This window comes from Typopeltis vanoorti, chromosome 15, assembly GCF_054136105.1.
Source record: "Typopeltis vanoorti isolate ZY-2024b chromosome 15, IOZ_Tvanoo_1.0, whole genome shotgun sequence".
Taxonomy (NCBI): domain Eukaryota; kingdom Metazoa; phylum Arthropoda; class Arachnida; order Uropygi; family Thelyphonidae; genus Typopeltis; species Typopeltis vanoorti.
Window position 1 is genome coordinate 28,414,645 of NC_143563.1, and position 24,526 is coordinate 28,439,170.

Genomic DNA, 24,526 nt, shown 5'->3' on the forward strand with positions numbered 1-24,526 from the left:
ATCGAAAGAACTCCTTAGGATTCATTTTGGCTTCATTAGCTAACTGCTGTTCATACCTCTTTTTAGCTACCCTCACCAACCAATCACCCTCCTTGCCTGGTATTTGTAGACCTCATGGAATTAGTTATTTCCACTTCTCTTATGCTTCCTCCACAATACATTTTTCTCTGTATCACATGCATAATCTCTTTATTCATCCATTTCACACATACCTTATTTAACTTTCTCACCCTTGTAATACATTTAGTCATTGCATCTACTGGACAGTTTTTGAAAATCCCCCAAGCTGCATTGATCTCTTTTCCGGCTAACTCCTCATTCCATGCTACACCCACAAGCTGTTTCCTGAGCTCTTCATAATCACCCCCTTGTAGTTCCACATATATCCTTTTCTCACAGAGGTCCTCACACTGCTGGCAACCACCCAGGTAATCACCTCATGGTCACTCTCACCAATTGGTGGATGATTTGACATCTGATTTATAATTACATTCTCTGATGAGATGACCAAATCCAAGACCCTCAATCCTCGTGTGCCCTTTGTTACATACTGTCTGAGGTAGTTATCTCTAAAAAATCAAGAAACTCATTTTCTTTACTTTCCAGTTGCTATCTCATCATTACAGTCTATATTGCCATAATTAAAATCATCCATAATGATCACCCGTTTCTTATTTGCTTGGCCAATTTGATTATACACTTCATTATCACCACCATCCAGATTACCTAGTCTATAACAACATCCCATCAAGTATTTGATTCCATTCACCTCTATCTCACACTATGCTGCCTCAAAACCGCTGACACTATTTCCCTCCTGCATTTCTACCCTGTACGGATATAACTCTTTCTCTATCATCAATAGCACCCCCCCCTCCCTTTTTATCCCTTCTATCCTCACGAAACACATCATACCCTTCCATCTCTATTCCTGTCAGGATGTCATCCTCCTCCAACCATGTCTCACTTATACACTTATACTTATACACGTCTCACGTAGACACTATAGATTAAAGATGTCAAGGAATTATATTCTTGGTTTCATCCTTTATCCAAGTGTAAGCAAACAGAGTTTGTGCATTAAGTCACTTCAATTGCCTTAACAATTCCATAATGCAATGTGTGTATCATTACAGACATGTATAATGCTATGCATTATGGGAAGGGCCACTACCAATTTCGCCCTTTATTGAGTCTCATCAGAGGGAGCCAGACCCAGAAGTCATACCAAGGTATGTATTATGAATTGTGGACATATACTTTCGGATTGCATTATGGGATACTAAGTAGCTAATGTGAAGTCATTAGCCTCTATATACAAGTAGCCCAGTCATGAAGTAACTTCATGTGCAAACTTTGTTTGTTAACACTTGGATAAAGAACGAAACGAAGACTGTAATTTCTTGGCATCTTTACTTTATAGTATAACCAAATGAAAATGCTTTCAACATCTATCTCTAATCCAGAGTATTTTGGTAATAAGGTGTGACACCTTTTGGGAGGGCTGTCACCAGATTAGATTTGCACCCTGAGGCAAACAATTAAATGTCGCCCCTGATATATAAGACAAAAATATAAGAAAATCTCTAATTGCTCTTTTGTTTTTATTACAAGAGAAACACTAATGCAAAATGATTACATAATAATATTAATTGTTTGCTGCATTTGCTCTACAGGTATATCGCACAATAAAACTGTTTATAAGCTCTTCTAAATTTAAATTATAAGCTGTGTCTGCCTCTATCGATATAGTAGACCAACCAATCTTTCTTGAGTCATTGCTGTTCACAAATAATTTTTAATCAGTTTAAGCTTGGAAAAATTTCTTTCCGCATTTGCTACACTAACAGGAATTGTTAGGGTAGCAATGCCGCCTACCTCAATATGGCTGAATGAGCACCCTTATTAAGCCATGCCGTGAGGCAGGCTGCCTCTATGCTACACCTATGTCAACATGTCAACATGTATGTTGACATAGGTGTATGCTATGTGTATGCTATGTGTATGCTATGTGTATGCTATGACATAGGTGTATGCCTACCTCTATGTCAACAGTACTGCCTTTTGGCTACTATGAAAATATGACTTCTGCATTACTTCAACATTGGTATCATTTCTAGGTCTGGCTCCCACTGATGAGATCTCAGTGAAGGTCGAAACCAATCTGAGTAGTATAATAAATTTAGTTTAATCCTTTATCCAAGTGTGAGCAAACAAAGTTTGCACCTGAAAGTATCTTCAGGACTGCGGTAAGGCGGTACAACACTGGGCAACTCGTTGCAAAGGTGGAGCAAGCTAACATCACTCCTATCTCAGTATCTCCCATAATGCAAAACACATCTCCTTGCAGATATGTATAATGTTATGCATTAAGGGAAGGGCCACTACCCAGACTAGTTTCAACCTTAATTGAGGTCTCTTCAGTGGGAGCCAGGCCCAAGTGGAGATACCAGGCAGAAGCATTAGCAAGGTCATCTCTACCTATAAGAGTTGCCAAACGGTTTGCCACCTTTTTATTAAATTACTCTGGATTTAGAGAAAGTTGTTGAAAGTTTATTTTTCACTTGGTTAGATTATAATAAATTTAGTTTAATCCTTTATCCAAGTGTGAGCAAACAAAGTTTGCGCCTGAAAGTATCTTCAGGACTGCGATAAGGTGGTACAACACCGGGAAACTCGTTGCAATACCTGCAAGGAGATGTGTTTGCATTATGGGAGATACTGAGATAGGAGTGATATTAGCTTGCTCCACCTTTGCAACGAGTTGCTCGGTGTTGTACCACCTTACTGCAGTCCTGAAGATACTTTCAGGTGCAAACTTTGTTTGCTCACACTTGGATAAAGGATTAAACTAAATTTATTATAGTCTAACCAAGTGAAAAATAAACTTTCAAAATCTGGGTAGTGGCCCTTCCCATAATGCATAGTATTATACATGTCTATAAGGATATGTGCATTTTATTGTGGGATAAGAGCCTGTGTAGCTCAGTGGATGTGGCGTTTGCATACTGCGGCGCTTGGCCGCATGAAGGAAGACTTGGTTTCGAGTCTAGTCAGCGACTAGAAGAAATTTTTCTAAGCCTTTTTTCGACCGGTTCCCGAGTTAGTCGATCTCTGGCACGGGCAAGCGGGTTTTTCCTCCTGGAAACTCAGGTTTTTCGTCCCGTAAACTCAAGAAAATCGACCGTAGAACCCACATTATTTCAGACATTAAATATATTGCGTTAGGGTTAGGGACCACGAGATGGCGGCACATTTGAGCCATCTCTCTTCACTGTGTACCGCTTAATTAGTGATAGCCTTGGGCCATCTATCTCTGATTGGTACCAGTGGAGATTGAACTGCCCACTCAGTCTCTAAAAGTTAGATAGGGCTAAATGGCCTCGCCTACTCCCGTATACGGGAATAAAAAGGCGTTAGCTGCTTTTTTTTTATATTTTTTTTTATTGTGGGATAATAAGGCAATTAATGTGAAATCAAGAGCCTCTATATATAGGTAGCACAGTCATGAAGTAACTTCACTTGCAAAACATTTGAATAAAGGATGAAACCAAGGTTTTATAAAAAAAAAAAATAAAAAAATAAAAATAAAAATGTAAAGTCATGAACTATCTATTAATTTGAAAAAAAATATTTAAAGGATTTTAGAAATGCAACTTTGCTTTAGTTAGTAATGATATAATTTTTCATGTAGTACTATCATATCCTGTACACCCCTTTTGGGTACATGGCAGGAATTTGATGATGATGAACTTTGCTTTAGTGACTAATGATAAGCAGACAACATATTCCTTGATTAGTGCACCTAATGCGTTCTTTAAAACAGGCGCATTAATCAAAAACGCACTAATCGAATATAATAACCTGTGGGAAAAAGTATAATTTATTCCTCAAATTTCTTTTTTGAACCTTATCTTAATTCTTTTATAAAAAAATTATATCTCAGGGCCTAGTTAAAGGGAAGCCATGAAGCTGAAAGACAATAAAACATATTAAGAATATAAATTTATTATTCTGCATTTTAACAAAAAATTGAGCTAACGTAGTTTAGCGGGCATTTTGTTTTTTTTTTTTCATACAACCGACAGTATGGAACTATTGCCTCTTCTACTCTTCTGCAAATTTTACAGCTTCTGACTTCATCAGGGTCAGACTCTAAGCATTGCTGCTTAAAAACTTTGATTGTACGAAAAATATTTTCAAATTGTTTCTGTGAAATCTCTTTTGGCTAACTATCAGTGGTTAAATTTTCTTCATATTCTTCAGGATCTTCCTGCTGCACATCTAAATTTAGCAGGTCGGAATCACTCAATTCTTCAGAATGAGATTTAATTAACTCTTGGACATTATCATTGAAGGGGAGAAAGAAATGAAGAATGGGATAAAGAAATGAAGAACGTACGAATTTGTCGCCAACATGCGAAATCACGTGCTTTATAGATAAAATTTTCCAACTGTTATACAAGCAATATAGTTACCACTTTAAAAACTACACTTTAAAAACTACAAACTACAAAAAGAAGTTAATTTTCCAACATGTAATAATAAACAACTCATCCCAGAAGACGGATTGATTATCCTATTATCGGAATGGATTCTCATTTTTGTGACATGCGCAGAAGTGTCGTAGGGTCTCGAATCTGTGGGCATACTATAGTAGACGACATAAATTTTGGCAGTAAAAATTTGGAACATAGTATACATACTGTATATGGAAGTAGTGTAGTATGCCATTAAAAATAACTTTGTAAAATGTTTTAAATCGATAACTAAATTATTTCATCCTGGTGAGTGATTATTTTTAAAATAGTTAGCCATAAAAATGTATAGATAGAAAATTTTTTAAATCTGTAACACTTATTTTTAAGATGTATATAAGCACACTAATTGAATTTGGGTATCACAAAAAAATGACGCACTAATCGAAAACGCATTAATCGAGGGATTACTGTATAGCATTTCATACAATGTAAAGTATTATCTCCAAGAAACAGTACAAGTTAAAACTCAGTGTTTTGACACAGTACATTATGATGCATCTGAAATACAGAGCAGTTAAATTTATTTTATAATTAAATCACAATAAACAGCATAACATCAAGTGAGTAAAAAATAGTATTTCATTTACTAATGATTAAGCAAATTAAACAAAAATTCATCTTAAGTTTTTACCAGTTTAATTCACAAAACAAGAATTATTTACTTAGTTGCTGATATTTAACTGGTTTTATACCCAGCAATTCAATATATAAATATTTTGTTAAAATATATGCTGAAATTTATATGTCAAATTTCTGCTTGACTAACATACATACTGGAATTAATGTAATTGTAATTGGATTGTGTAGTTAGAGAAGCTGAAGTGGTTTGGACCTGATAAGCCGGATTCTGGAGTGGTTGTTAAAATCTTGGATAGACTGGTTAGGGATAGAATACAAGATTGGGTTGAAAAGGAACAGATTCTGTATAGAGATCAACATGGGTTTGTTAAAGGGAGGTCTTGTTTTACAAATTTACTTACATTTTATAATAAGGTGACTACAGTTCTAGATAGGGGTGATTCATATACAGTAACTCTTCTGGATTTTACAAAGGCATTTGATAGTCTACCCATAATAAACTGCTGTATAAGTTATGGCAAATGGGACCAGAAAATCAGTTGGTAGATTGGAGAGCAAACTGGTTTTCTAATCGATATCAAATGGTGGTGTATAGAAGTGCCATATCTCTCATCAGGAGAGTTACCAGTGGAGTTCCATAGGATTCTGTTCTAGGGCCACTGAATTCAATTTGTTTGTTAATGATATTGTGAGTGGTCTGCAAGCTGATATTCAGCTGTTTGTGGATGATGCTAAGCTGAGTAAAGTTATTAGGAATGTTTCAGATGTACTGGTGCTTCAGAATGATTTGAATAAAGTAGTTATGTGGAAAGACAAGTGGGGATGACCATTTAACATCATTAAATGTAAGCAATTTTGCACTTTGGATCTGAAAAAAGTAAAGCTGTGTATCATATTGGAGATGTTGTATTACAGTAGGTGGAGAAAGCATGTGATCTTGTGATATTGGTAGATAAAGAATTAAAGTTGAAGGGATATATTGCAAAAATGATAAAAACACAAAGAAATGCCAGTATAACAAGAACAAGTAAAGATAAGGATGTGGTCATTCTGCTGTCCAAGGCTTTGATTAGACATCTGGACTATTGAGCTATTTGATCCATTTGGTCACCGGCGTTCTTAGGTGATAAGCAAGCTCTGGAAAAAGTTCAGAGGCAAATAACAAGAGTAATATCGGGATTGTGGAATACTGACTATGAAGACAAGTTGAGAGAATATAACTTACAGACACTAGTCAATAGGCAGAAGAGGGGTGATATGACTGAGACATATAAACCTCATTCCGAAAGTTCGCATACGCAGGCAACCTGGCATTGGCAACTCAGACTAAACACCTGAAAGAGGCCGAGACTGTGCTCAGTTCTGACTTGAAGTTATGTACAACTATTACACCAAATGGCATCTCTGCCCAAATCCCTCTAAAACTGAGGTTTGCACATTTCACTTGAACAATCATCAAGCTGATAAACGGATGATGGTCTCATTCAAAGGAGAAACTTTGAAGCATAACCCAACCCAATATATCTCAAAGTCACCTTAGATCGCTCTTTAACCTTCAGGAAACACCTCAAAAATTTCTGCCAAAAGTAAAAACTAGGAATAATATCATCAGGAAACTTGTGTGTTCATGCTGGGGGTCAGGAGCCAACACTTTAAAATCTGCTGCCCATGCCCTCGTGTACTCTTGTGCAGAATACTGTGTTCCAGTGTGGTATTCGAGTCACCATGCATCAAGGTCAATGTGCAACTTAACGATACCGTGAGAATTATCACGGGTTGCATAAAGTCTACACCTGTTGAATGGCTACCAACACTCTCTAACATCATACCATTAGACATAAGGAGGAAAGCTGCCACTAACAGAGAGTGGATAAAATGTATGGGAAATAACAACTTACCTATCCAAAATCTACCACCTGTTCGCTTAAAGTCACACAACCCGATCTGGAAAACTCAGCAACCAGATACAATTTAAGATGAGGTAAGATTAACATTATAGAATGCATCTTACTATTGCCTCCCTTGATGAGCCTCGATTCCAGGAGGTGTCTGTATAATAATAATAATATCCCTGTAAAAGTATGGAAATACCTAGATGAATTAGGCATGACTCTATTAATGGATGCCTATAACAGAATCATTGAAACTGAGAAAATGCCAGAGGAGTGGAGCATATATTAGTTCCAGTATATAAGAACAAATGGGATATCCATTCTTGTAGTAACTATAGAACAATTAAATTCATGAGTCACACTATGAAGATATGGGAAAGGGTAGTTGAGAAGAGATTGCAAGACTTGGTGTCAGTTAGTGAAGAGCAATTTGGGTTTTATGTCCAGGCAGGGAACAATTGATGCCATTTTTGCTCTAAGAGAACTTTCTCAGTTACCTTTCTATGAGTTCTTTTAGAGCAAAAATGGCATCAGTTGTTTCCCTCTTGGACATAAAACCCAGATTGCTCTTCACTAATTGATACCAAGTCTTGCAATTTCTTCTCAACTACTCTTCTCCATATCGAAGGATATAGAGAAGCATGATAAACAAAATGATCCCAGAAAACTATGATGATAGCAAAAACAAGGGTAAGATATGGAGCAGGAACCATTGAGGCATTCCCAGTAAAAGAGGAGCTCATCAAGGGTCAGCTTTGAGCCCCTTCTTGTTTGTCAGGCTCTTAGATGTGCTGACAGAGAGAGTAAGAACTGAATCACCCTGGACGATTATGTTTGCTGATGATGTGGTGATTTGCACAAAGTCTGAGCAAGAAACAAAGAAAGACTTGAACAATGGAAGAAAGCTGTGGAAGATAGTGGCTTGAGAATCAGTACAAATATGACAGAGTACGTGTCCTGTAGTGAAGAGCAGACAGTATAACATTACAGGGCACAGACATACCAGAAGTTCTAGGTTCACATACCTAGGATATGTATCCAAAGTTTGATGGATACCTGATGTATGTCAGTGGAACTGGAACTGGCAGATGACTAAGGGATGGAGAAGAGAATGGAATAATCAAAAACTCACTGATCTGCAAGATAATGAAGGCTATGTGGGAAGGAGAGTGCTGGAGATGAAGCCACCAGGCAAAAGAAGAAGGGGAGACCTAAACGACAATGGCTAGATAGCTTGAGAGGGGTCCTCCCAAGACCTTGGAGTAGAGAAGAACATGGCTTTAGGCAGAACTAAATGGAGGAAGTAGATCTGCTGCAGTGACCGCACCTGAGTGGGAATGAACCTGAAGAAGACAGGATGAAAAACTTGAGTTTCTGGGATGGAAAACCCTGCACCTCAGTAGAGACCAGTTCCCTCCTCTTCAGTTGAAAAGCTTTTGTTAAGGTTTTGTGCATTCCAGATGGGATATTCCAATCAAAGGGAATCATCACATCATGGAGATCAGATCACTTTCCCAACTGGATGATTAACTGCTCCTTCCCTAAAACTGGATTAAGAAAAGCTAAGTTATTGGCTATTAGAGATCATTTGACTTAATGCATGTATTATGGAAAATCAGTTTTAATTATAATTTAAACTGTTTGTTTTTTTTAACCATTTTCCTTTAACTGTATTAATATTATATATTTAATCAATCACCTTCTATTTATAGAGAGCCGAATATCTTCTTCACAAATATCTCCACTTTCTTCTACATCTAAGCATGTAGTATTCTCTTCAGTTAAATTAGATGTGATATAGGCAGAATGAATTGCCACAAAACTCGATGGACCACACTCCAAAACAATGTCATGGTTGGCACATCCAATTTGCTGATGAAGTTCTAAAAAAAAACCATATGCATTAAGATCATTGAATTAACAAAAGAAAAATTTTAATTAAAAAAAAATCATTGAATTAACAAAAAATGCAGGAATAAATTAATGATTCTGTCAACATGATTTTAGACATATTGTAATGTTAAAAAATTTAAGAATATAAAATGAATGAATCCTTAATGCATTTTTCATGTTTTCTTTTTTTCCGGTGACACTGTATTGGTTGTATTTCCCATAGAAACACTAAAGTGTTGTGCTCCAGTGGTGTTTACAATCAAAGGGAATCATCACATCATGGAGATCAGATCACTTTCTCAGTTGGGAAAGTGATCTGATCTCCAAGAACGCTGCTAATGACTTTCACATTTTGCACAGAACCATTAATTGTACCTGTGGTGTGGTGGTTATCACATCCGCCTAACATGCGGAAGGTCCCACGGTTCGAGCCCTGGCAGGTACAAGTATTCTTACCAGCTTGGCTGGCAAAGTGGGTTAGCGTATCTGCTCTCCAGCCAAAAGGCTGCGGGTTCGAATCCCACCGTGGGCATGGGTGTTTGTGATTGTCTTTGGAAATACCAGCAGTGGTGGTGGTCGGCGGTAGATGCTGTTGGCGTAGTTAGTGGAGACAGAGCTGTACAGCAGGTGCCCTCCCTCGATGAGTCTTTGGACACCCTGGAGGGGTCAAATAATATATATATATATTTTTAATAATTGTTAAATGGTCTCTGTATAATACCAGGAGAAACAGCTGTGATGCAAGATGATAAATTGATGATGAGCAGTTTGAACATTAATGGACTAACGGACTGAGAATTTGGACCACAGCAGACAACACTGTGACAGTGGATGTACGTACTACCATTCAAAGTAACATGTATGTGAAAAACCAAGGACACTGCTAACAGGAGCATGCCAAGGGTATTTGCCGCCTGGGTGCAAACTTTTATCGGCCACCCCTAATACTGAATTGTATAATCCAAATTAGATATTAACTACATAAAATGCCCTTATCAATGTTGCCGCTTGGGTGCAGTGCACCCCTTGCACCCTTGGGTTGGTGCAGACCTGACTGCTAATGACTTTCACATTTTGCACAGAACCATTTACCATATCATTTGAAAACTGTATTGTTGGAAAAGATAAATGCTAAGCTGATCATTATACCTTGCAGAGCCAGAAAGAGAGAGACTAGAGTGTGAACACCCCTTCTACACTTCCCAAAGAGTTCTGCATAAGTTTTTCAGCATAAACAAACAAACAAAACAGTAATGTACTGTCTACCCAAACATGTTTTGGGAGACAGCAAAGGAACTGTATTGGCTAATTACCTGTTGAAAGCTGCATCATAACTCATATGGCACCATGTAATGTTTGCATGCTACTACTCAAAAGAAACATATACATCATGCAGTCTTGAGTGCTAGTTGCTTCACAGGAATGTCCTGTCACACAGCTAATTTGGTTCAAAGTGATCAAAGTACATTTTAATTTCTTTGATTTGGGAGATACAGACCTAGTGCCTAGTAACTAACTATTGGATTCACTGAAGAAGGATCATGCTAGCCAGCATTTCAAGAAACAATAAGATAAATCTGCCATTTGCAAATGGCTTCATAGGTAGCTAATGATACAAACAGAGACATTAAAAAAATTCATAGAGAATTATGGGATAAATGTCACAACAAATGGAGATGTTATGCTGAAAAAGAAATAAAAACTACTCTTCATTTGTATACTCTAGATCAGCGTTTTCCAAACTATGTTCCACGGAAAGTGTTCCGTGAAATAAGTGTTCCGTGAAAAATTATCAAAATTAATATGAGCCTGGAATGGTTTTAAATGCTGCGACAAGTTCAAGCATGTTTGAAAAATCAGGCACTCCTCACTTTGCGTGTGGATTGTGCTATTAAGGCCAGCGTGTGCTGGCCTTGATTCAGCCGCTGGCTGACAGCTGCCCGTGGTTGTTGACACCTCCGAGCGCAAGTGAAGTATGGAGATATCTATTCTAGGAAATGTGCAGTCACAAGCAAGGTCAATGCAATGCACTGCAGCCTGGCATGCCTGTAGTGTGCACTGTAGCATTTTTGCAATACGATACAGCCTGCTACAGTGATAGTGTGCGCTTAGTTTTACATTGAATATGAGACCGATGATACTCGACTCTAACCAAGGTGTTCCACTAAAATTTCAGGATTTGTGAAGTGTTCCATCATAGGAAAAGTTTGAGAAACCCTGCTCTAGATATTTATGAAAATAATATATGTTGAATGGGGAAAAAATTGCAAACAACTTTTTGATATATCCTTGTATACTAAGCATATGATTTATTTTACTCTAATTTAGGATAAATATGTCTATCATACATATTATATCTCAAAGTAATCCAGAAAAAAATAAAATTCAAGTGACAAGTAAAATGCATGGTACAGATAGAACTGAAGTGTATGACATTATTTATTTATTTAATGAATGATGTACTTATGAAAAATGATAAGAAAATAAAAGGGTGGACCTATAACATAAAACAGAAAAGGCATCATAGTTAGATTCTGAATCCATAATAAAGCTTCATGTTTAACTTCAAAAAGGTTCATATAAGTTCCAGAATAAGAAAACATAGGGCACTTACTAATGATATGGATGGTCTGAGATAAATTGCCACACAGAATGGCGAGTCAGTCCATTTCCATTTGTGGAGCATCTGCTTGTATGCCCTGTCCTAATGCAATTCTAGTAGCAAGGCTTATACGTTGGTTAGTCATAACTGGTAATTAGTTTACGGAATTAACAACGCAAATGAAGTATATTAATTGAAGGTAACTTTAATGAATCAGTTCTATATTTCGGCAACGTCATGTACTGGTGAAAACAACGGCTGTACTGGTGAAAACGGATGTAGTCCATTTCACCAGTACAGCCGCTCTGGGCTGGCAGACCATGCCTTAGATACCCACCATAAAATTCGTTGGAAGAAAACAAAAATAATTCATCGCAGCAAGTTTAAATACGAAAGATTATTCAAAGAATCTTCAGCAGCTCTAAAAAAGTCCTAACCTCAACAAATTTGGGTGCATGAAACTGCCCCAAATTTGGGAGACTTTCATTATGAGAACTTCAGTCCAACTGCCAAGACTACCAAATTAGCCCGCAAGAGGGCACCATTAGGACTTTAGGAACAATATTAGTTTCTTGCTTTCTTCCTCATTTGCTTTGTGTTAGTTCCTGAGTGCACATACCGTATCTTTATGTTCCTGAAGATGGCAATGTGAAGTTGCCGAAATATAGAAGTGATTCATGAAAGTTACCTTTAATTAATATACTTCATTTGCGTTGTTAATTATGTAAACTAATTACCAGTTATGTCCTAATGCAGTTAAGTGCAGACAGAACACAGGTGTCTTCAAAGGTCATAACCTTTTAGTCTGGCAGTTGAATCAGATAATGTCATGTAAGTTTGAGGTATGTTTCCATCAGCATAGTTTCCAGGCTGATGTGATATCAAAGGCTTCATGCAATATTTGCACACCAGTTCTATAAGTAGACTGGATGCCCTTTCCTCCATAATGGAGGAGGAGCAATATTACTAAGTGCTGGAAGCCAGTAAGTTATTATTATTATCAACACCCGACCTCCATGGAGTCAGACTCATCATGGGAGGTACTCACTATTGCATACAATGCTCATCCAACCTTGTCTTAAACATCTGATTCAATGTGTCCACATCCACAACACACTCAGGCAATGCATTCCACTCACCAACCACCCTCAATGCAAAGAACCTGCTTCCCACTCCTCTGCTCACACCCTCGAGTTTCCAGCAATGGCCTCTTGTTCTACTTCTCTCACCAATTCTATGAAAAATCTCTTCCATATCTACCTGATAACAACCCCTGACCAGTTTATATGTCTCAATCACATCCTTCCCCCCTCTTCCTCCTATTCATGAGGCTCTGCAACTTACATTCCCTCAATCTGTCCTCGTACTCCACATTCCAAAGACCACTGACTACCTTTGTGAATCTCCTCTGTACCCTTTCCAACATATCCTCATCACCATGAAAATCCGGCGACCAAATCTGTGCACAATAATCCATATGAGGCCTGATCAAGGCCCTTATACAATGGAATCATAACCTCTTTATTTCTGAATGTCAGAGTTCTCCACATCATTGCCATTATTTGATGTGATGTCTTCACAACTTGTGCAATGTGGTCCCTGAATTTCAGGTCCTTGTCCACCATCACACCTAGATCTCTCATCTCCTCTACTTCTGTTAAAGTTTCCCCACCAAGTGTATACTTGGCATCCCATCGTTGCTTACCAAATTTCAAAACACAGTTCCACTTACCTGCCCATTCATGCAATCTATTCAAGTCCTCTTGTAAGGCATTAACATCAGCCTGACTGTGCATTGCTCTCCCCAGTTTTGCATCATCTGCAAACAGCTGGATATCACTAGTTAAACCCAATCCAATATCATTAACATACAAATTGAACAACAATGGTCCCAAAACTGACACCTGTGGCACACCATTGGTGACCTTTCTCTTTCAAGATACTGCACTCCCATATACAACTTTCTGATACCAATCTGACAGCCAGTCACTGATCCAACACAGAAGTCTATTATCCAATCCCATCTCTTTCTAATTAATTAAGAGCTCGTCATGTGGCAATCTATCAAAAGCCTTTGCAAAATCCAAGTACACCACTGTATATGCATCTCCTCTGTCCAAGGTATTTGTTACCTTGTTATAGTACATAAGTAAGTTAGTGAAACATGATCTCCCCTTAACAAACCCATGCTGATAACCACAGAGAATACTGTGGTTATCAGCATGGGTTTGTTAATCGAGCTTCATCTTGTGGCTTGATTGAGATGGACATTGATCAATGAAGTGTGAGCACTGTTAAGCCAGACTGAGGAACAGTATTCCTAATGCCAAAGCTGTTGTGCATAATATACTGGCATCTGCATCCCATGAAAAGCTTGCCAATTTCTGCAGGCTATTTCAAGTTTTTAATTTTCCAGCAATCTTTGTCAAGTTATTTTTGAAAGTCAAGGATCTGTCAAGAGTCATTCTAAGATACTTTGGGGTACTTCAGGATCATAGTCACATTAATTATCATTTAAATGGAAAGCAGTGACATCAGTTTTCTGCAGATTGGATTGTAAGCACCACTGTTAAAGTAGTTGGAAGTTTTGATACATCCTCTGTATTCTATGAAACTTGAAAGGAAGTGCTCGAGTTGCAATTGCAGTGTCATCTGCATACATACATACATTTCCATGAGACAGTGGTGGGTATGTCATAGGTATAAAAACTGAAAGCAATGGAACTAACACAGGTCCTTGTGGAAGATCATTCCTTAGATTATGGAATTTACTTTAGGAGTCATTGGAATATACTGAATCCATCTATTGGGCAACATATTACTTACAAGACCAGCAATCCTGAGAGATGGACCTCTAGGAATTCAGGATTAGACTTCCTTGCCAAACAGTTACATAAAATGCTGATAGATCCACAAAATCATGGCTTGGACTGTCTTTAAGCATTTATCAAAACCAAAGGCAGGTAATTATCATAGTCTACGACGTCAATTTGGGGAAGTTTCATGGAGGGAGGAATTGGAAGGCCAGGATATCATTAGTGCGTGGGAAATTGTGAAAGAATATTTGATAGCAGCAATAGTAAGTTGTATACCACGAGTGAAGGAGAGGAAACAATTTGGAGTAAAGTGGATGACAAACAATAATAAACAGGAATTGCATGCGAAAAAGAGACTATGGAAGAGATATAAGGAGACAGGTGAAGAGAAGATGCATGAAGAATATAAGACACAGGCCAGAAGAGTGACTAGTATGGTAAGGAAGGCGAAACTGGAATATGCGAGGAGATTGGGTCCAAGATCCAGAGAAAATCCTATGGAATTTTTTAGCTATGTGGCCAGTAAGAGGAGAAATGACTGTGGAAGAATGATATTGTGGGATAAAAATGGGAACAGTGACTGATGCAGAGGACATAGTGGAATTGTTCAATGAACACTTTATTGGTGTATTTCATCCTGGAGGAATCAGTTTTAATACTAGAGGGATAGGGCAGGTTCAAGGTTTAGAGGTACAGGAGGAAAGTGTGTTTCAAATACTGAGTACTCTGGATGTCAGTAAAGCTATGGGTTGGATGGTATTTCACCATGAGTTTTGAGAGAATGTGCTAGGGAACTGACAGTGGCTTTGACCTGGCTCTTCAATGAAAATCTGGCTATATACAGTCCCTCACTACTTTCTCCAAGATCTTAACACCTACTGATGACACACAAACTAGCCTATAATTAGACACTTGGAGAAAGTAGTGAGGGACCGTGTACAACGTTGGGCAGATGAGGGTAATGTTATCTGTGAGAGTCCACATGGATTTGTGAAGGGGGCTCTTGTTTTAGCAATATGCTAGCTTTTTTAATAATAAAGTTACAAGAGCATTAGATGAGGGAAAGGCATATACTGCCATTTTCTTAGACTTAGCGAAGGCATTTGACAGGGTGCCACATGATAAGCTGATATTTAAGTGGCAGCGCATGGGGCTGGATGTCAGATTGGTCAAACTGGATTCAGGATTGGTTGTCCAATAGGTATCAGAGAGTTGTGTATGGTGGGGCAGTTTCAAAGAGGCAGAGGGTTACAGGTGGGGTCCCACAGGGCTCAGTACTGGGACCTATATTGTTTAACCTTTATATATCAGTGACATTGTCAGTGGATTGCAAGAGGATATTCAGTTGTTTGCAGATGATGCGAAGCTGGGAAGGATTATTAGTAATAGTGCAGATGTGGTAGCCTTGCAAAAGGATTTGAATAAGGTAGATAGATGGGCAAATAAATGGGGGTCGGTTTAATGCAACAAAATGCAAGGTCTTGAGGTTTGGGAAACATCGATGAGACCCTGCATACTCTATGGGAGGAGTTATACTGGAGGATGTAGAGGAATCAAGAGATCTGGGGTTGATGATTGATAGAAACTTGAAATTTAGGGGACATATTGCAAAGGTGGTGAAGGTAACACAGAGGATTGCTACAATAATGAGAAGGACACTGACCTGCAGAGATAAAAGGGTTCTCATTCCATTGTATAAGACTCTGATCAGACCACACTTAGACTATTGTTCTCAGATTTGGTCCTCAGGATTTGAAGGGGATAAATTAACTGTGGAAAGGGTACAAAGGCAGATAAGAAAGATGGTTTCAGGACTGTACAATGTTACTTATGAAGATCGGCTGAGGAAATGAGGACTGCAGAGTTTGGTGGATAGAAGGAGAGGTGATATGATTGAGACTTTTAAACTGTTGAAAGGTGGTTATAGGGTTGACACTGGGGAGTTCTTTTGCTTGGTTGAACAGAAGGAAGAAGTGATGACAAGAGGCCATCCCTGGAAGTTACGAAAGGAAACTGTGAGCATGAGGGTGAGGAGTGATTTCTTTGCATGGAGGATGGTTGAACCATGGAATGCATTGCCTGATGGAGTGGTGAGAGTGAGAACGGTCAATGACTTTAAGGAGTGGTATGATAGACTTTGTGTTTCTTAGGAAGGACCTCCCACGATGAGTCTTGATAGACTGTGTTTCCTAGGAAGGACCTCCTGTGATGAGTCTTCTGACTCCATGGAGGCCTGAATAATAATAATAAATAATAAAAGGAACTTGAAAGATTACCAAAAGACTCAGCTGAATCAATCCACACTCAAACAGCAGTAAACTGTAAGCAAAATGGCCAACCAGTAATACTTCCAAAATCTAATTTAAATCTCTTAAGAAATTATGCTGTCTGTTTACAGAAACTCACAAGAATTTCCATATAACAACAGAAATCTAAGATTAGCTTAGTGTTTGATAAGTGGGTTATTTGTAAACTTTGAAAACAATTTAGCAATTAGATGATTAATAGCAAATTAGCACTAAACATATGCCTAAAGGCATATGTTTTTTATGCTTCATGAAACACATTTCTTATGGTTTGGATTCATGTTAAAGGATTGCTAGTAGTAACCACATTAATGGTCATTAATTCTTCACTCTACCAGATTTTGTGTACTTTTATAATATGCTTCAAGAGAAATATATCAAAAAAGATGTTAAAAATCAGAAGAAATTACAACATTCAAACAGTGATATAGGAATCAACGGTTAATCTGTTCAACAATTATATGCCCACATTAGTATCGATATGTGCAGTATGAAAAATGGAATGACAAACTTAGCACCTCAGTATAGCCATATAACAAAATGGGTTATAAAAATAAGCACAGCAGTCACCCAAGAAAATTCCAAGTGAATCGAACAGGTAGGACTATAAAGGGCTGTAACTGTACTGATTATCCAACATATGGCTGATAAAATAAAGGTATTGAGTTTGAAATAAAGGTAATTTTCAGCTCTCTATGCAAGGTCTCCATAATTTTCACGTCCACCTAAACTACCACATGCTCCCTTCAAAAAACTGGATGCCAACAAATCTACTGCTTCTTGGTATATATAATGTGGGACAAATAGACTCCTTAGGAGAAATCCACATGGCAGAACACATCAAAGATGTGAAAAGAAAGTAAACACAAGTCAGGTAAGGAACTTACACTTAATAAGTGAAGGTTATCAAGTGCTGTGGCAACAAACCAAGGTGGTCAATACTGCCTGCAAGAGTTGTGTGCAAATTAGGGGATGCCCCAAATGCAATATATCCTCATCCAGTGTCAAAAAAACAAGGACTCATTTACATCAAATCCAGTCCTCTCTTATAAAACATCTCAACCACATGGACCTAAGATATAAGGAGGAGCATTATAAGCTTCTCACCAATGACAATAATGCAAGCATATGACCTTATGTAGAGCCTCTGCAGCTCAGACAAAGCCCTTTGGTAAGAAAGACCTGGGTTCGAATCCTGTCCATGATGAAGAACCTTTATCTGGTCTCTTTCGAATAAAGGTAAGTTAGCCAGTCTCATACAGAGGTAGGATAGGTTTTTTCATCTAGAAACCTGTCCTCCAGAACAGGCAAACCAGCCCTGTGAACACACGGATTTACAGCAATGAATACTTAAGACCCAGCCATAGGCCTGATTCATCAGCTATATGCCAGTCCCAAGCCATATAAAACTGGTGGGGAGAGGGGGAAGCAGTGGTGAACTACCCTGTAAAAATCTCACCAGAAACACTTTGTGGCAAGAATACTTGCCTACAAAGTTACCAAGAGTTGGACATGAACTGAAGAGTTAATCATCATCATGACCTTATGTGCATACTTACCTGTTTATTCTGATACCATTATTTGAATGTTGTAGCTGCCTCTTTTTAACATCTTTATTTGTATATTTCTTCTGAAGAAGTATATGTGAAACCCGGTAGAGTGAAGAATAAATACTTTTTTTAGTTTCATTATTTTCATGCTGTTAACACTAGCAATCCTTTAGCACTAAACATGTTGCTGATGTTATTACTGTTAATTATTATTTTTGATTATTTCTTATTTTTGATTATTGTTATGATTAATTCTGATGAGTTAATGGATAAGGGAAATTCATATACAGTGATTTTCTTGGACTTTGCAAAGGCATTTGATAGATTATCACATGAGAGATTGTGTATAAGCTACAGAAGATGGGATTGAATAACAGATTGGTTAGATGGATTGAAGACTGGTTTTCTGAAAGATACCAGTAAGTTGTGTATAGAGCAATGTCTCAGAAAAGCAAGGTGACCAGTAGCATGTCTCAGGGTTCTGTTCTTCAGGCCCTACTGTTTAGCTTATTTGTGAATGATACTCAGGAAGTGAATGAGATTCAGGATATTGGGGTGATGGTAGTCACTTGCATTGCAAGTATTGCAAAGACTGCATATCGTATCACTATATGATATGAAGCACAATGATAAAAAGCACATTGGCATGTAGGGAGGTGGTATCTCTACATAAGGCATTGATCTGACCATACATGGCCTAGTATGCTTAAATCTGGTTGCCTAATTTCCATTTTGATATGGAAACACTAGGGAGGATCCAAAGATGAATGACCAAAGTGATATCAGAACTTTGGAGTGTTGCTTATGCAGAGTGGTTGACAGATTGTGGATCACAAAGTTTGGTGAATAGGAGGAAAAGAGGAGATATGATAAAAGACCTTAAAGTTAGTTAACACGTTCATTGCCAAGCTGAAAATTGGAATTTCGTGTGGTGGCCAAATTTTTTAAATTTTTTTATTTAGTTAGCGACGTCCACGCGATCGGCTGTTTGGTGAGAACTCGAACTAGGAGGTCCTTTTATCAAACACACAGCTCATCATACCGTGCTTTAAACACACTCAAATTCTCTACAGACACCACATTCTCAGGAAAGGCATTCCAATCATTCACAACTCTGCATGAAAAAACCTGCATCTCACTCCCCTACTCACACCCTCCTTATACAGCTTCCAGGGATGACCACTGGTTCTTCCCTGATCTCTCACTGTTTTCTGTAGAATCTCTCCACAATTGATCCTATAACAACCCCTTAATAACTTGTAGGTCTCTATCATATCTCCCCTCCTCCTCCTGTCCACCAGACGCTGCAAGTTGCATCTTCTCAATCTTTCCTCATACTTGACATTCCAGAAGTTAGAACCTACCCTAGTCAGTCGCCTCTGGACCCTCTCCAACATCTCTTCATCCTTCTGAAAACCAGGTGACCAAATCTGAGCACAATAGTCCATGTGTGGCCTAATCAAAGCTTTATACAATGGAACAATAATCTCCCTACTTCTACAAGTCAGTGTCCTCCACATCATTCCCAGAAGCCTTTGTGTTGTCTTCACAATTTTGGCAATGTGTTCCCTAAATTTCAGATCCTTATCCACTATCACCCCAGATCTCTTATTTCTTCCACCTCCGAAAATATATTCTCACCAAGCATAAATTCTACATCCCATTTTTGTTTTCCAACTTTTAAAACCTTACATTTTGCAACATTGAACTCACACCCATTCCCGTGCCCAATCACTCAATTTATTCAAGCCTTCTTGTAAGGCCACAACATCTTCTCTGCTCTTCATGGTTCATCCCAACTTTGCATCATCTGAAAACAACTGAATATCTCCATCCAAATATTCACCAATATCAGTAATGGCCCTAAAACAGACCCCTGAGGTACACCACTAGTAACTTTCCTTTTCCTGGATATCGCTCCCCATACACAACTTGTTGATACCTATCAGATAGCCAGTCTCCAATCCAATGCACCAATCTAATATCCAACTCCAGTTTGACTATCAACTTATCATACGGTAATCTATCAAAAACCTTTGCAAAATCTAAGTATATCACATTGTATCCTTCTCCTCGGTCCATGGAAACAGTCACCTTATTGTAATCAGTAAGTAGATTACTAAAACATGACCTCCATTCAGCAAATCCATGCTGTCCATCAAAGATGACACCATTATTGTCAACCTAATTCTGTATCCTAGTTCTCACAAGCTTCTCCAACAACTACAACACCTGACACACAGATAGCCTATAGTTTGATGCTTGAGTTCTATCACCTCCTTTATGAAGTGGCACAATCTTGTTCGCCTTCCATTCCTTAGGAACTTGATCCAGTGCAAGACTTGTATTAAAAAAATATGTCAAGGCTGGCATCAACTCCCTAGCACATTCCTTCAGAATACATGGTGATATATTATCAAGTCCCACAGCCTTATTTACATCTAGTTTGCTCAACTCCCCATACACCACTTGCTCACTTACAGTCAGTCTCTCTTTTCCCCATTATCAACTGCTCTCACTCTCTCCATGAAGTCACATTTACAAGATTGAAAGACCTTTATGAACTGCTCATTAAGTATCTCCACCACATCTTCTGCCACAGCTGTCTTTATACCATTTTCTCCAATCAATGTCACCCTTCCATAATCATTCTTTCTTTCTTTTGCTAGCTACATATCGAAAGAACTCCTTAGGATCCTTTTTGGCTTCATTAGCTAACTGCTGTTCATACCTCTCTTTAGCTGCCCTAACCAACTAAAGTCACCCGCCTTGCTGGTCTTTGTAGTCCTCATGGCATTGATTATTTCCACTTCTCTTATGCTGCCTCCATAATGCTCCTTTTCTCCGTATTGCATGCTTAATCTCTTTATTCATCCATTTCAAACCTACCTTATTTAACCTTCTCACCCTTGGAATACATTTAGACATTGCATCTACTAGAGAGTTTTTGAAAATCCCCCAAGCTGCATTGAACACTTTTCCAGCTAACTCCTCATTCCATGCTACACCTGCAAGCTGTCACCTGAGCTCTTCATAAGCTCTTCTCCTGAGCTCTTCTGCAGTCCATCACTTTAGATGTTTGTATTCCATGTAATGAATTAAACAAGCAGATTTGCAATACTATTAAAAATATCTGATATTCTTAGTTGTACAGTACAATATTTGATATCAGACTGTTTATGTGCTATTATTAAACCAAAATAAACAATCTTTAAAGGCACCAGTGGCATGACTATGAACAATAAATTACGCGACAACCATAGTAATTAACTTTAATGAAATTAAAGTACAGATATTTCATACTGAAAATAACAGTGCATCATCAGTGTGTAGAAACAAGAATACAAGGTACATACAGCAGTCGGTGGTTTACCAATTAAAAACTGTTGTCGCGTGCTAGAATCTAATATCAATAAATAATATTATTAAAAAATATTTCTGATGGTTACATAAAAGAATTTCATATCAATAAATAATATTATTAAAAACTATTTTTGATTGTTACTTAAAATAAGAATCTCCCAAATTTTTGGGAAAGAGAGAAAATCATTCCGATTCAGATTTGGCCAATGTAAAAGGGCTTTGCAACTTTCTTTGATTTGCTTGTTTCTACACACTGATGATGTACTGTTATTTTCAATAAGAAATATATGTACTTTAATTTCATTAAAGTTAATTACTGTGGTTTTCGTGTAAATTATTGTTTGGAAATGTAATTAAATGACATATTTCTGTCATTTAATTACATTTTTATATTGCTTATTGTACACACACACACACACACACACACACACACACACACACAGTATACAGAATTATGAATTTCCATTTCAACGTATCTTCATTCTTCCAATTGTGCTATGGAGGTATGAAGATATTGCGTCCTTCGATTGAAAAAGGCCAAAGTTCTATTCTCATTATGAAGAAAGGAATCTTCGTATGGAAAATTTTCAATTGAAGGTGAGTTACCTGATCTCATATGGAGGTGACAGGATTTTTTCTCCAAAAATCCGAGTTTCCTGGAGGAAACTTGGGTTTTTCATCCCGCATACAGAAAAATTAGCCATTCAAACACACCTAATTTATATAAAAAAAATTACTAGTGGTGGTCCAGCAGTGGAGTTGGTGCAGATGATAATGGTAGTGGTGGCTCAGTGTAGTCCATGGATTAAGTGGTGGAGACGGAAATTTGTTGTAGGTACCCTCCCTTGATGGGTTTTTGGACTCCTTGGAGGTGGTGTGGAGAATTCACCAAAATAATTGGTAAATTCTCTATCAACAGCTCATATGTCATATTTGAATTGTTATGTGTTCTGAGGATCAGTAATTTTTTGCTCAAAGATCAGTACCAGGCCACAGACCACACTTTGGGAAACACTCCTGTAACTTATAATTTTCAATAAATAAATATGAAAAAAAGGTTGTTCTAGACATGAATTTATTGTAAGTTTCACAAAAACAGATTATTGCTGTTTACTCTATTTAATCAAATAATTGAATGGGTTTCATAAATAATGTATATATGTTTACACATGCACGCACGCACGCACGCACAGAGAGAGAGAGAGTATATAGAATTATGAATTTCCATTTCAAACACCAACTCAGTATGAAATTACTACCTTCACAGAATAAACCAGAGATAGGTATGTTAATGGCATCAAGCCAGAAATTCCATGATAATACGTGTTTATTACTTTTAATTATTATTATTATTACTAACACCTGACCTCCATGGAGTCAGAGACTCATCATGGGGGGGGGTGCACAATACTGCACACAGTGCTCATCCAACCATGCTTTAAACTGATTCAATGTGTCTACATTCACAACACACTCAGGCAATCTATTCCACTCACCAACCACTCTCCATTGAAAGAACCTTCTCCTCACTCCTCTGCTCAAACCCTCCTTATACAGTTTCCAGTGACAGCCTTTGTTCTATCCCCCCCCTCCCTCTCGTTCTATGAAAGATCTCTTCCATGTCAAGCTGATAACAATCCCTGACTAGCTTATATGTCTCAATCATATCCCCCCCACCTCTTCCTCCAACTCTTGAGACTTTGCAACTTGCATTCTCTCAATCTGTCTACTCCATATTCCAAACACCGTTGACCACTTTCGTGAATCTTCTCTGGACCCTTTCTGACATATCCTTGCCACCACAAAAACCAGGAAACCAGATCTGTGCATAATAATCCATATGAAGCCTGATGAAGGCCTTATACAGTGGCATCATGACCTCTCTATTTCTGCATGTTAGGATCCTCCATCATTGCCATTATCTGATGTGACATCTTCACAACTTGTGCAATGTGGCCACCTGAATTTCAGGTCCTTTTCCCCACCATTCTCAGATGTCTCATCTCTTCTACCTCCTTTAAAGTTTCCCCACCAAGTGTATACTTTGCATCATTGCTTACCAAATTTCAAATCTTTCACTTTGCAACATTGAATTGACAGTTTCACTTACCTGCCCATTCATGCAATCTATTCAAGTCCTCCTAAGGCCGTAACATCTGCTTAACTCTCCATTGTTCTACCCAATTTTGCATCATCTGCAAACAGCTGCATATAACTAGTTAAACCCATACCAATATCATTAATATACAAATTGAATCCTTTCTTTCATGCTTACTCAGTGATCAGAATACATTATGAAACTTATGGATACAACTACCGTGTTAGAGTAAAACTTTAGTTTAATATAAACCAAAATATACACTCAGCATTTCGACCTTCATATTAACATCATCTTCTGGAGTATACATATATATATATATATATATATATATATATATATATATATATATATATATACACAAAAAAAACAAGCTGCACTACAATCTACATGGCATACTAAAGTTACGGATCAACCGTTAAAATTATTTGCCTGACCTCTGGTGCTAAAAAAAAAACCTCACTACATCAAAGCTAGAATCCTGTTATTATTCTATTAGGTTACAAAGTTAAATTAAGCTAGAGAGTAACATGTTTATACAGAAAATAATAGATAAATAAACAAACAGAAAATAAAATTACTTATAGGAGTATACATATAAATTGCAACTAGTGTGGATACAAGACTTTTGAAAGATGGCTTCCTCTGACGGATCAAATTGCACTTAGATGTGTGGCAAACCCTGTGTGTTTTTGATTTTCCGATATATAGCTTGTTTCTTTGTATATATATGCATACTCCAGAAGATGACCTTAATGTGAAGGTTGAAATGTCAAGTGTATATTTTGGTTTATATGGTAAGTTTATATGGGTTGATAACAGCAGCATTCTTTATGGTTATCAGCATGGGTTTGTTAAAGGGAGATCATGTTTCACTAACTAACTT

The 24,526-nt window shown here is 37.7% G+C and overlaps 1 protein-coding gene and 1 non-coding gene across 2 annotated transcripts in view; one reads left to right on the forward strand and one right to left on the reverse strand.

Annotated features, from left to right (window-relative positions):
* LOC150098547 (uncharacterized) overlaps nt 1–24,526 on the reverse strand; it is a 257,681-nt gene that overhangs the window by 95,065 nt on the left and 138,090 nt on the right. The window contains exon 2 of the mRNA XM_090405369.1: nt 8,712–8,895. Coding sequence (XP_090261495.1) covers nt 8,712–8,895 — 184 coding nt within the window. The remainder of the gene's footprint in view (nt 1–8,711; nt 8,896–24,526) is intronic.
* On the forward strand, nt 9,277–9,350 carry TRNAV-AAC (transfer RNA valine (anticodon AAC)). Its single transcript has one exon. It is a non-coding gene; the product is annotated as a tRNA-Val (tRNA).